The sequence below is a fragment of the Panthera leo genome, chromosome A2 (genome assembly GCF_018350215.1).
Source record: "Panthera leo isolate Ple1 chromosome A2, P.leo_Ple1_pat1.1, whole genome shotgun sequence".
NCBI classification, from domain to species: Eukaryota; Metazoa; Chordata; class Mammalia; order Carnivora; family Felidae; genus Panthera; species Panthera leo.
Window position 1 is genome coordinate 122,440,848 of NC_056680.1, and position 13,860 is coordinate 122,454,707.

At 39.5% G+C, this 13,860-nt stretch overlaps 1 protein-coding gene and 1 long non-coding RNA gene across 2 annotated transcripts in view; one reads left to right on the forward strand and one right to left on the reverse strand.

Annotated features, from left to right (window-relative positions):
* LOC122209609 lies at positions 1 to 10,112 on the forward strand. The gene is made up of 3 exons (XR_006197683.1): positions 1 to 36; positions 3,710 to 3,772; positions 10,025 to 10,112. It is a non-coding gene; the product is annotated as an uncharacterized LOC122209609 (long non-coding RNA).
* Positions 7,946 to 13,860, reverse strand: part of KBTBD2 (kelch repeat and BTB domain containing 2) — a 24,150-nt gene continuing 18,235 nt past the window's right edge. Inside the window, exons 3-4 of the mRNA XM_042921613.1 lie at positions 13,051 to 13,216; positions 7,946 to 10,666 (exon numbers count right to left, since the gene is read on the reverse strand). Of these exons, the coding sequence (XP_042777547.1) occupies positions 9,131 to 10,666; positions 13,051 to 13,216 (1,702 nt within the window). The 3' untranslated portion in view covers positions 7,946 to 9,130. The remainder of the gene's footprint in view (positions 10,667 to 13,050; positions 13,217 to 13,860) is intronic.

Genomic DNA, 13,860 nt, shown 5'->3' on the forward strand with positions numbered 1-13,860 from the left:
GCAAGAGTCAGAAGCTCAACTGACTGAACCACCCAGGTGCCCTTTTTCTCTTTTTAAAAGAATTCTGTGCATGTTGTCAGTCCCTACAAAGCCAGACTGGGGACTGATCCCAGGGAGCCTGGATGCTGAGTCATGCCGTCTCTCAGTAGTGCAATTTACTCCCCGCACCTTCCCTCAAGCATTGGGCCATCCTGGCCTGTTGGATGGGGCCTGCCCTCACCCACCAGGTCATATTCCTGTGGCCAGCAGTTCCATAGCACTAAGCCATTGAGGAAAAGGTTTGCATGGTGATTACTGTCACACCCCATATGAGCCCTCGGGCCTTTCCAGCAATCTTGAATCTTAGATGTTTCCCATCCGACGGAGCCCTGGTCAGGCCTGGCCAATGGTTCATGTTGGCTAGTTGGTTCCTAAGTCTTTTGATGTGACTGTAACAGCCTTCGATAGTTTCCTTGGTAGCTGGTGTAAGGTGTTTCTAGCCTCCTTTGTACATTTCTTGCCTCATATCTAGAATCAGCCTTTTCTTCAAGAATCTTTGGTTCCTTTTATTAGGAAATATTATCTCAAAAACTACAGTCCAGGGGCTAGGATGCTCCTTGCCATGATTGGTAATTGCTTCCAGGCCTTTTCAGTAGAAAGGAGGAACATATGTTTTGTTCAAGATGTATGGTGAGTATCTACAGATATTTGCACTGCAAACTCAGGACCACAGGGATTTTACTTGCCCTCCTCTGTTTTACGTCTGGTTCTCCTTTCCCCCACGCAGAGAATCCCAGTTCTAAAGAGATTCTCGTAATAACAGATTAGATTATTATTCATTTGCTTGAACACACAGTATGTCTCGGGATACGGATACCAACACTACCACTAACAATGTGACTGACAGCACTGAAAGATTTTTTTTTCTTATGGTTTGTTCCATTAGGGATGCACAAATTACTGTGTGTAATTTTTTGTGTGGTTATGCCACCCACTGGATACTAATTTAGATTCATTAGCTTCATCCTAAATTTTTAAAATTTAATTTTGCCTTATAATTATGTAAAAGTTTACCTAGTTCTAGTCAGATTTACCAAACAAGATATATTCAAAGTCGAAGAAGACTTTTATTTTTGGCCCTCATTCTATTCCTTCCCTCTCCCTCTAACCATTTAAAAATGTTTGTAGGGGCGCCTGGGTGGCGCAGTCGGTTAAGCGTCCGACTTCAGCCAGGTCACGATCTCGCGGTCTGTGAGTTCGAGCCCCGCGTCAGGCTCTGGGCTGATGGCTCGGAGCCTGGAGCCTGTTTCCGATTCTGTGTCTCCCTCTCTCTCTGCCCCTCCCCCGTTCATGCTCTGTCTCTCTCTGTCCCAAAAATAAATAAAAAACGTTGAAAAAAAAAATTAAAAAAAAAAATGTTTGTAATTTCTTTTTCTACTTTAAACACATAAGCAAATATTATAGATAAAATAATACATATTTTACCACACACACACACACACACACACACACACACACACTTTCTACCTTGCTCATTAATTTGAAGATCTCTGTGGATTTGACATTATTTAACCAATCCTCTCCTGATGGACATTTGGGTTGTTTCTGGGTTGGGTTTTTTGTTGTTGTTGTTTTTCCTTTTTTTTCTTTCTTCCTTTTTTTTTTTTTTTTTTTTTTGCTATTGCAATTAATGTTCTAAGGGTAACAGCCTTGTGCATATTTACAGTTAAAAATATTTTTTTTGCCAGGTGGAAAAATACATTTTGTCATTTTGTTTTGGGGTGAGATCACTAGATATGAGATTGCTGGTTGAAAGGATTGGTAATTTTATCAGTATGGCCAAATCCCCAACAACTATGATAATAATTTGCAGGACCATTAACAATGTACGAATGTGCCTGTTTCTCCACCAACAGTATGTCAATCTTTTAGATTTTTGCCAATTTAATATATAAGAAATAGTATCTCAGTGTTGGTTTTATTTGTGTGTTTCACTTAATATGAATGAGGTGAGCATGTTTCAGTTAGCCATTTCTTTTCCTGTTCATTGTTTATCTCACAGAATCGATTTCCTGTAGAGTCCTTGGTCTTTTTATTTTTAAAAGCTCTTTAAAGATATCAAAGATAGTAACAAGTTTAAATATTCTCAGATACCAGCAGGTGTCACAATATCACATAGAGGAACTCATCCATGTTTCTTTTAGTAATTCTATGAATATTCATATGTATAAAAACATGAACACATTTTTCAAGCAGCATTTGTTGAAAAAACTGTCTTTCCCTATTGAATTACCTTGGCACTTTGGTCAAAAAATTGATCATAAACACATGAAAATATGTCTCTGGATTCTACTATATTGTGCCTATCTACATCATCATGTAGTACCACACTGTCTTCATTATAGTATAATTTTGAGATTAAAAAAAATTTTTAATGTTTATTTTTGAGAGAGAGAAAGATAGTGAGTGGGGGAGGGGTAGAGTGAGGGAGACACAGAATCCAAAGTAGGATCTAGGCTCTGAGCTGTCAGCATAGAGCCCCATATGGGGCTCAAACTCAAAGGCTGGGAGATCATGACCTGATACCAAATCGGATGCTTAACCAACTGAGCCACACAGGTGCCCCAAAAGATTTTAACTAATCTCTACACCCAACATGGGGCTCAAACCTACAACCCTGAGACAAAGAGTCACGTGCCCTACCGACTGAAGCCAGCCAGGCACCCCTGAAATTTTTTGTGTAAGGGCTCTAAATTTGTTCTTTTTGTAAAAATGGTTTTGGCTATTGCAGATCCTTTGCTTTTCTGTAAAAATGTTAAAATCAGCTCAATTCTGAGAAAAAAAGTGTACTGGCATTTTGATAGGGATTGCATTAAATGTGTAGAACAACTCGGGGCGCCTGGGTTGCTCAGTCGGTTGAGCGCCGACTTAGGCTCAGGTCATGATCTCGCGGTCCGTGAGTTCCAGCCCTGCATCGGGCCCCTGTGCTAACAGCTCAGAGCCCAGAGCCTGTTTCAGATTCTGTGTCTCCCTCTCTCTGACCCTCCCCCATTCATGCTCTGTCTCTGTCTCTGTCTCAAAAATAAACGTTAAAAAAATTTGGAAAAAAAAAATGTGTAGAACAACTCAGAATTGCTATCGTAACAATATTCTTTCAATCCATGAACATGCTCTATCTGCACTTCTTTAGGTCTTTAATCTGTCTCAGCAATGTTGTATAGTTATCAGTGTACAGGCCTTATACATCTTTTGTTAAATTTATTCCTAATTTTGTTATGTCATTAATGATTTTTTTATGATTGATAGTATATAAAATACAACTGATTTTTGTTTATATGTATTGTTCTTGTATCCTTGCCTAAGGATGCTTGCTAAGTTTATTCATTCTAGTTGCCTGTTTTTTCCCCCTTTAATTCTAAGCTGTATGACTTTTTCTTTTCTTGCCTTATTGCCGTGGCTAGTACAATTCCACATAGAAGTGATGAAAGCAGACATCCTTGTCTAGTTCCTGGTCTTAGGGGGAAAGTTTTCAGTCTTTCACTATTAAGCATGACATTAGCTGTATGTTTTTCATAGATGTTCAGTATCAGATTGAGCAAATTTCCTTCCCTAATTTGCTGTTTTTGTCATAAAAGGATATCAGATTTTGTCAAATATTTTTTCTATGCCTACTGAGATCATATGATTTTTCTCCATTATTCTGCTAATATGGTGTATTATGTGTTTTCAGATGTTATACCAACCTTTCATTCCTGGGATAAAACCTCCTTGGCCAAATCCTTTTTATATGTTGGTGAGTTATTTTTTTTTCTTTTTTAAATGCCAAATCATTTGATGTTAATTTATTTGATAAATCCTTTCTCCATAGTGTCAGATACTCCACGACTAACTACTACAATTCCAAAATAGTGGTCTGAATTCAAATTCCCTTTGTGACCTCTGCACTCCTTTGTATAGATTTTTATTTTGTGTCTACTACATGCTAGGCATTTAGATGTTGAGGATACAGAAATAGAGTAGATAGATGCAAGCCCTTGCCCTCACAGCAGTGGTGAAGACAGTCAAAACAAGTTATGAGATAGCTTGATGAATGCTGTACAATATTGGGTACAATTGAGATTTAAATAAAAGGAACCCAAGATAGAATTTTTTTACGCCACCTAAAGGAAATTACTTGACATGTGAATTGAATTTAACCAGGATCACCATAGCATTTACCATCCAAACAGGAATTTTTAAAAGTCAAAGGGAGAACAAGTATAAACCAGGATGTATGGTTATCTCAGATCTAACCAAAGGGGAAGAGTGTTTGAGGGAGAAAAAAATTTTATGTGAAAGAGGACAAGGCCTATTAAAGTAACTAAAAAATCTCAATTTAGTGAGTTTATAAACTGTAAGGAAGAAAATTAGGCTTGAAAAGCAAGGAGAGATCAGATTCTAAAGTCCTTGTAAACGAGAAAGGAACCTGCAGCACTGTATTCCAAAGACAGTAAAAGTTCAAAGCAAAGGCAGGACATAATTGTTGGAAAAAGATAAGTTGATTGTGGTGTGGAAAAAGTGTGAACAAAGAAAGGGGATCAGCAGCAATCATCTGGGGAGAAATGGAGAGTATGTATGGGTTTTTGGAGTCGTGAAATGTTTTGTAATTGTGTTTGCTATTTGAATTACAGCTCAAGAAAGCTGTTTTGTTTTTTAAAAGATTTAGGAAATTAAGTTCTCAAGGTGAAAGGATAGGGGCTTTAGATTGATGTGTTAGAAATGAAGATGAGTTCAAGAGATATTTAAGAGAAACTAGAAGGCCCTGTGACTCACAGGATATGGAGATGAGGGAGAGAGGAAAGTCCAATTAACTCCCAAGATTCTGGCCTAAACAGCAGGATGGATGATGGTGCTGTTTACTGAAAGAACCTGAACCAGATGCATGTGTGAGGTGTGAGTGGGGGGGAGATCTTAAGACATGTTGGGTGTGAGATAACTGAAATAAGCTAGAGATTTGTTTTGGACTGTTTGTGTCCCTCCAAAATTCATTTGCTGAAACTCTAATCTCAGTGTGATGGCATTGGGAAGTAATTAGGTTACGAGTGTGGAGCCTTCGTGACTCTCATTAGTACCCTTATAAGAGGCCAGAGGGCTTGCTCCATCTTTTTCTTGCCACGTGAGGATACAAGAAGTCAGCAGTCTATATTAGCCCAGAAAAGGGTCCTCATCAGAATCTGACCATGATCTGACTCTGACCTCAGACTTCCAGACTCCAGAACTGCGAGAAACAAATTCCTAAGCCACCCAGTCTATGGCACTTGGTTATAGCAGCCCAAGTTAAGACAATATCCAAGTCAGGCTCTCAGATGAAGGTCTAGGCCGAAGGAAATCAACAGGAGTCACTGAAGTAAACAGTACTGGTTAAGGCATGTGTGAATATACAAAATCAAGATGTAAAAGAGGTGAAGTCAGCTTCTGAGGAAAGGCCCCAGAGGTAGGAAGAAAACCAGGCGAGTGTAACGTCACAAGTCCAGTTTAGAGTCTTTCAAATAAAGTGTTCAACAGTGTAAAGTGCTATTATGTGTCAAAGCAAACCAGCAGAGTCCAGTCTGGACTTAAAAAAAAAAAAAAAAAAAAAGAGAAAGAAAGAAAGAAAAAGAGGGGCGCCTGGGTGGCTCAGGCTGTTAAGTATCCAACCCTCGATTTCAGCTCAGGTCATGATCTCACAGTTCCTGAGTTCAAGCCCCGTGTTGGGTTCTGACAGCATGGAGCCTGCTTGGGATGCTCTCTCCCTTTCCTTCTGCCTCTCTCCCGCTCACTTGCATGCTCGTGCTCTCTGAAAATAAACTTAAAACAAACAAAACAAAACAAAGTTCAAGTTTCAGTAGAGTGATAGTGGCAGAAACCAGGCTCACATGGTTCAGTGGTAAATGGTGAGATACGGTTTGTCAAAGGCAATTCCAGGAAGGAATTAGGTTTTGAAGGGGGAAAGAAGGAAGGGGGTGAGGAGGAAAAGACTGTTTTACAAAAAGGTTTGGTCATGTTTAAAGAGAAAGGAAAAGAGCCAACTAGGGAAGTTGAAGACAGTGAAGGGATGAGAAGGCAGCTTCAGAATCAGGGAGGATTGCTTCAAGCTTAAGGTTTGGGTAGAGTCCGGGAATCTGTATTTAATCTTGACAAGATTCTGGTGCATAAGCAAGTTTGGAAGCCAGAGTAATCATAGAGCAGACTTTGCAAGAAGCTTGGAAAAGATGGTATCTTTGATACAGATCCTTGACTCTTTTATTTTCTCTCTGAACAGAAGAGGAAGAACTTGTAGTGGAGGAAGGTACAGATTTAGCGATGCAGTTCAGAAAGTTTGCGCTCTATCATTTTCCTGTGAAGTAGTAATCTGCTCACAGAGTTGGGGAAGGTGAAGATTTCCTAAGACTGGAGGTTTCAAATTGCTTCGAATAACGAAGGGTAGCTTGCTACTATTGAGGATCTAGTGGTTGTGGATGGTGACCGCAGATGATACAGTGGCACCAATCTGTGCCATCATGTGGTTTCCTGTGGCAGTGCTCAGCAGCCCAACGGTAATCAGAGGCAGAGAGAGCTGAACTCATCGAAGATTCAGGTTTTGCCCCACAGTGACAAAATAATGACAGGAAAACAAAGGAGTTTGGGATATTGCCAAGAGAGTGGCCGGAACATTATGACAGACCTAAACTGGATGGAGAGCTAAGTGAAGAAAAGAGATGACTACTAGTGGAACTCCTGATGAGAATAATTTGGGTTTGACTATTTCAAACTCAAGGCCCTTTACATGTATCAGCTTTTGTTCAACATTTTTATCACCAACTATGCTACACTGCAAGGGGACGCAGCTGTACATAAGAAAACCCCTCCCCTCAAAAACATCGTTTTGTAGAAGAGTGCCAGTAAGAGCACTCAACAGAATGGTACAATTAACAGGTCAAGGTACAAGGTACTGAGGACGTGTGAGAAGGGACTCTTTCCAGCACAGGGGAAGAGGTGGTTAGGGAAGCATTCATTTAGAAACTGCCCCCAAGCCAAGTAAGGTAAAAACGGAGAGGGGGCAAACCGTAAGAGACTCTTGAATACAGAGAACAAACAGGGTTGCTGGAGGGGTGTTGGGTGGGGGGATGGGCTAAAATGAGTGATGGGCATTAAGGAGGACACTTGAGATGAGCATTGGGTGTCATAAATGATGAATCACTGAATTCTCCTGAAACCAATACTACACTACATGTTAACTAACTCGAATTAAAAAAAAAACCACAAAACAATACCCTGCCCCAAGTAGATCTTAACTACAGAAAGACAGCTACAGGCAGAAGAGAGACAAAAAGACCACGGTGAGTAGAGCAAGTAGCATAAGCAAAGGCAGGAAAGTATAGCAAAAGCCCGATTAGGAGTTAAAGTATAGGGGAAAACAATGTAAGATAAGGCTGTAAAAGTAATTTAAAGTCAAATTACAGAGAGCCTTAAAAGTGCTAAAGAATTTGGGACTTTATTCAGTAGGCAGTGAGAGGCAGTTAAAGTTCGTAAACCTGATTGGCAATGTGCTGTAGGAAGACTGGCAATCCAGAATGAGATCCTCATTTAAGGCCTAAACCAAGGGTTCTTTCTCGATGTGACTGCCCGAAAGAATCACCTGTAGTGCTTTGAAAGACACTGTTGCTTGGGTCCTTGAGTCCACCCACCAGAAATTGTGGTTTGTTTTGTTTGGGATGAGGCTCTTGAATTTAAAAGTACTCCAGATGATCCTAATCTGGGACCAGGGTTAAAGCCTTGGCTCTGTGTCTCTAAAGTTGATGCTGATACAGTAAGGTTCAAATCAGACAATAAAGGAAAGCCAAATGTGTGTGTGTGTGTGTGTGTGTGTGTGTGTGTGTCAGAATTCTGGGGGAAAAAAAAAAAAACACTTGTAACAAGTTAAACTGCCCCAGTAAAATTAAAAGCACACCGTTGCCATCACAAGAGATATCGTATATATACAATTTATTTAATAAATTAATGTCATTCAAAATACAGTGCCAGAACATGATGCAGTTGAACATGCTAGTGATGTCGTCATGAAGCACCTGTGCTCATGTTAGGTTGGCGGCGCCCCCGCTACTGCTAGTGGTTCCTGGGATTAATGCCAGAGCAGCACTAGTTGTCTGCTCTTCTGCAGCTAGTGCAGAGAATTCCTGAACAGTTCACCTTTCTAATCCTACCCCACCCCCCCACACACGACAGGTTAAAAAAAAACACACCCTGACAGCTAATGGATATCTATACACAATCACTCTACAGTAATGCTTGTTATTAAATTAAGATGTAATGACCTGGTTAACCCACTCTAAATCTTTAAGATGGAGAAATACAACAGCAGCAGGTAGTTATACGCATGAGCCAATGTTAATGTAATACAGAGAGTGGAGGCATTTATTGATTAAAGCTCCACACAGACCCGCACAACAAGGGACTAGCAATTCTTATTGCAAGCCCAGCAACTTAAGTCCACACCTGGTAAATGACCAGCTGATTGGAAGACCTGTATTCTAGATAGACAAGTATAAGTTAGTGAAAAGAGAGTACATGCACCTAATAGTATAGTTAGACTGATCCTGCAGTCATAGCTCTCCCTGTGCAATACCGTGAAATGGAAGATCTTCCTCAACTAGAGTATAGGATTTAGACAACACTTCTATACCAACATGGACACTAGTGTTAAGTGCAGCTGAATTAATTACACTGAAAAAACAGCTGTATCTCAGGACTTCAGAACAGAAGCACGGGAATGAAATACATATACTAAAAATAACCTCAGCACAATCTGTGATATACCACACTAGGAACAGGAAACTACTTTAATAAGTGAACTTTTTGAACTGTACATAACACAGGGCTAACGATGTTAGATAATCCAGATTCTTATGCGCTCATGATACATGTAAAACTTTCTCAATTATTGGATAATCTATTTCATATTATGGAAGCATATCTTTCTGTAAGACTCACTGATATATATTATACTGATGCAAATATTAAGTAGGGCATAAAAATAAAATTTATCAAAGATAGATTTTTATGTACTCATATTTAGTCCTTTCATAGCCTCTCTTGTTTAGCAAAGAAAATGACAAAGCACATAAATCAGGCGTGCACTCCCTAAACTCCCCAACTATACAGGTGGTAGTGCAACCATTTCTCCATCCAGTTCAAACTCCTCTGTCCCATCCGGTGAAAAAAGGTAAGTTGGTGGTTTCCATGGAGATTCTTCAAGGCAGGATGGATAAAGTTTCCCCACAGTGCACCGGAAATCTCTCCCTAAGTCCCACAGTACACGTTCAGATATATGTTGCCGCAGAGACCACCGGTCAAGTTCCAGATCATACTGGTAGGTGACGTATTTAGCTCTCTCATTTAAGTGGGTTTCTCGCATGAACACACAAAGAGAATTTGAGATCACAACAGCTCTAACGCAGGGGTCTGAGTACCTCTTAGCAGGGATGTTGGCTGCCATTTTCCACTCGTTTTTATTCACATCGTAAATTTCCACAGTTACTGAAGACCCATCGACAGTGCCAGAGGGGAGTCTTATGCCAGAATTGGTAGCAATGTGCAACCCTCCAATATAGAAAATTTTATCACCAAAAGCTGCAGCTGAAGCAAAAGACCTGGTAGTCTGTCTCATGGCCATTTCCACCCATGAATCAGACCTTGGAAAATAACAGTACATGAGGTTCAGTGTCATCACATAAATGCAGTCATGAACCACAACTGCTGCGCTCCACTGCCAAGCACAAGGCAAAGGGCTTACCATTGTCCACTCATCCTTCTCAGTATCGTATCGTTCCACGGTCCTCCGATTAAGTTCTCCACCTACACTGTCTCCTCCAATTGCATAGATATAGCCTTCACAGCAAACCAAAGATGGCTTTATGCGGACAAAAAGCATTGGGGTCTTTGGAAACCAGGTATTTTGCTGTGCATCAAACCAATAAAAGCAATTCACAGTTCTGAAGGCAGTCTGAAGTTTGCTTGTTTTACTGTGATTTGTTTTTGTGTTTTTCAGAGGAACTTGACCACCGGCTATATAGATGTCATTATCAGGAGTTACAACAGTCCCAACCTTCTGCAAATCAGCTGGTGGGCTGCACAGCTTGTAAACTTTTTCTGCTTGGGGGCTGTAACAGACAGAAGAGTAAAGACTACAAGGATTTTCTGAAGATGCCTCAATGAAAATCATCATCTCCTCTTTAGTCATTCCAAGTCTTGGTTTGAAAAACTTGGGCATAGACTTATACAGACCTTGAACCACTACAGACTTGTCATTGGGTGGGAGGCCTTGGAACCAAGCTCTCTGCGTTACTTCTGAAAGTGCATCAATTCTGATTTGGCTAAGAACTGAAGACAAATACTGGGATCGTGATTCTGTGTTGTACTCTAGCCACAGCATAGCAGCTTCGCGAACTGTCTCCTCCTTTTCAACATTTAAATTGTCACTACTGAGGATGTCTATCAGTAGGTCATGTGACAGCTGCATGAATGCTTCCTGGTGATACACAGCAGTGAACTTGTGCTCTACCATTCTTTTAGCACTTTGCTTTAATTCTTCACAACTGAACAGATCAGCAAAACTCAACAATCGCACACAATTCTCTGCATTGATTTTCTTAATTAAGTATTCTCGACAACGCTGTAATACATCTTCTACCTAAAATGGGAGGAAACAAAATGTTGATAAAGACAGGACAGACAAATTTTACTTTTATTGTAAAACACAAGTGTATTAATCAGATCCCTATACTACGGTTTGTTTTTAGATATGTATGTTTGGGCTAAGAGATAATGCCTTCCAGTAATAATAGAATTATAAGATTATGCATAGTTTTGTATTTCTTCTTGTCCAGTGGCCTACTTAAGTGCCCTATTTAAGAGCTAATAATGTAACATTAAAAAGGCTCTTAAAATAGCCTTACAGGAAAGGAAAATTTCTGCATAATTGTTTAGGCTTTAAAAAATACACGATTGAGAAAACCAAAGGGAAAACAATGTAAATATATCATAGTACATAAATGATTATCATTTATCATCATAAATGGTTATTACTGAGGAACCAGAATCTGGTTTTCTCAACATGGACAAGATAGTCATTTATAAAACAAGAAAATCACGCACAATGACTAAGTACCTATTTGCCTTTCTTATCTAGAGAGGTAACATAACCAAAGGTACAATAAGCACATTCATGTGCCGTTGTAAATTACCTACATTTAAATGACCCACCTTAGCCATTCTGTTTCTCAGATTTGTTTTTTCTTAAGGAAGAGAAGTAGATCTTGGCTGAATCAGAACTGGTACCTACTATACCTATTCACACAGCACGGTAACTAGAAGCAGCTTAGACTGAGAAGTCAGGTTGCTAAGATTGGATGGTCAGTACTTGTATAGTATTAGGGAGCTTTACTTCTCCAAGCTTCAGCTTCCTCTTGTATACAATGGGGAGATCCTTACCAACGATCACAGTAAAGATTAGATGATATCTATATGTCATCTATATAGATAAAGCAGGATATATATCTAAAACATTATACATAACCTAGATAAAACAGTATGTGGCATATAAAAACACTACCACTCCCTGTGTCTAATAATGAAGATCATGTTGGTGTCACAAAATGCCCCATCCCAGGCCTGTCAGGGCAACCCAGTAAAAGAGACAAGAGTCCTGTTTTTCATTTCGTGAGCATATGCATATGAGTTCACTAACATGTTAGGGAAAAAGTTAGGAACAGTGTTCCTACCTCCAGTAATAAAGTATTCTGAAATTCGTATTTTTTAAATTCCTGGCTTTAAAAAAGGTATTGAAAACTTACAAACTACAGAAAGACAGTGGACATATTATAACATTTCCCCCTTTCATGTTTGGATCTAGGTTATGAATGCCCTTGATTCTAAAGCACCAGTGGGCGCCCTGGGTGGCTTAGTCAGTTGAGTGTCCGACTTTGGCTCAGGTCATGATCTCACGGTTCATGGGTTCAAGCCCCACATCAGGCTCCACACTGTTGGTGCAGAGCCCACTTGGGATTCTTGCTCTTTCCTCTCTCTCTCTCTCTCTCTCTGACCCTCCCTTGCTCACACTTTCTCCCTCTTTCAAAAGAAATAAACTTAAAAAAAAAAAAAAAAGGCACCACGAAGCTACTATGGCTTCAGTTTCCCCAGAGATGTAGGTACAGTGGGACAATGCACAATTTTCTAAGGAAAAAAAGAGTACAGAATAAAAAAAGGAAGAAAGCTACATAAGACATGGACTATACTCTGGTTCCCAGAATTTCACCCATGTTGATGTTCAGTGTCACTCATACTCATTCAGCACATACTTATGAAGTACCTACTTTTCTAAGGCTTTACAAAAATAAAAAAAGGGCATTTAAATTTAATAAACACTTCTAAAAATTACTTCTACTTAAAATCTAAATTCTCAGGTAAACCAGGCAAAATATGAAACCAGTATGAAATTTTCACCCATCTTTTTAATTAAGTTCCCATCATAAAACTAAAGTTTATTGGCTAATCAAATCCTATTATTTTTCCCCTTACACATTTTTTAAAAGTTTTATTTAAGTAATCTCTACACCCAACATGGGGCCCAAACCCAGAATCCCAGGATCAAGAGCCATCTGCACTTCCTACTGAGCCAGCCAGGCGGAGCTCCCTTATATGCTTTAAAAAGAGAAAACTTGGGGCGCCTGGGTGGCTCGGTCAGTTGAGCATCCGACTTCGGCTCGGGTCATGATCTCACGGTCCGTGAATTCGAGCCCCACGTCGGGCTCTGTGCTGACGGCTCAGAGCCTGGAGCCTGCTTCCGATCCTGTGTCTCCCTCTCTCTCTGACCCTCCCCCATTCATGCTCTGTCTCTGTCTCAAAAATAAATAAACATTAAAAAATTAAAAAAAAAATAAATAAAAAATAAAGAGAAAACTTACCTTCTAAAATCTGCAATAAGAAAATTACATCAATGGAAGACATCACTGATGAAACAATGTTTCTTGACAAAATAAACCAGTTTATGTACATAACAGAGGAAAAACCGCTTACCTGCAGGAAGCAAGCGGTTTCATAAAGCTGTTCGACAGTGCTGTCATTTATTGCCAAGTTACCCGTGTATGCGTATGCTATTATTATCTGTAAGGTGGCTGCATCCACATTCCTCAGGTGCACGTGTGTCTGTTTGCTTTCACTGAGTCCACTCATGAACATGGCCCTACATCAGAATGAGAAACAAAGCTGATGGGTTTAGTGTAAAACCAGCGTAGACCTAAGAAGGACAACTAGATAACATGGGATGTTTATTTAGGGTATTTGCCTATGGACACATTATAAGGAAAGCTTTTCAGGGACACAAGAGAAAAGCATAATAATTCAGTGCCAAAGATATAACTATTCCACCATCTGAGTGGAAACATCAAACTCATTCTTCATATTCATACAATGGAATACTACTCAGTAATAAAAAGGGAGTACTGATATGTATTATAACACAGATGAACCTCAAATACGTGCTCAATGAAAGAAACCAGATACAAAAGACCATATATTGTATGATTCCATTTATATGAAATATCCCTCCCCCAAATAAATGCAGAGACAAAAGGGAATTAGTAGTTACCTAGGGCTATGGGTAAGAATGGTGAGTCATTGTAAATGGGCACAAGGTGAGTGCAATGTTTCAAGTTAGATTGTAGAAATGGTTGTGCATCTCTATAAATACACTAAAATGCATTTAATTATACCCTTAAAATAGGGGGATTTTATGGTATGTAAATTGTATCTCAATAAAGCTGTTAAAAATGTGATTTACTCAAACTGATTTCCTAAAACTATATGGGACAATTTCCTAAAAACCTA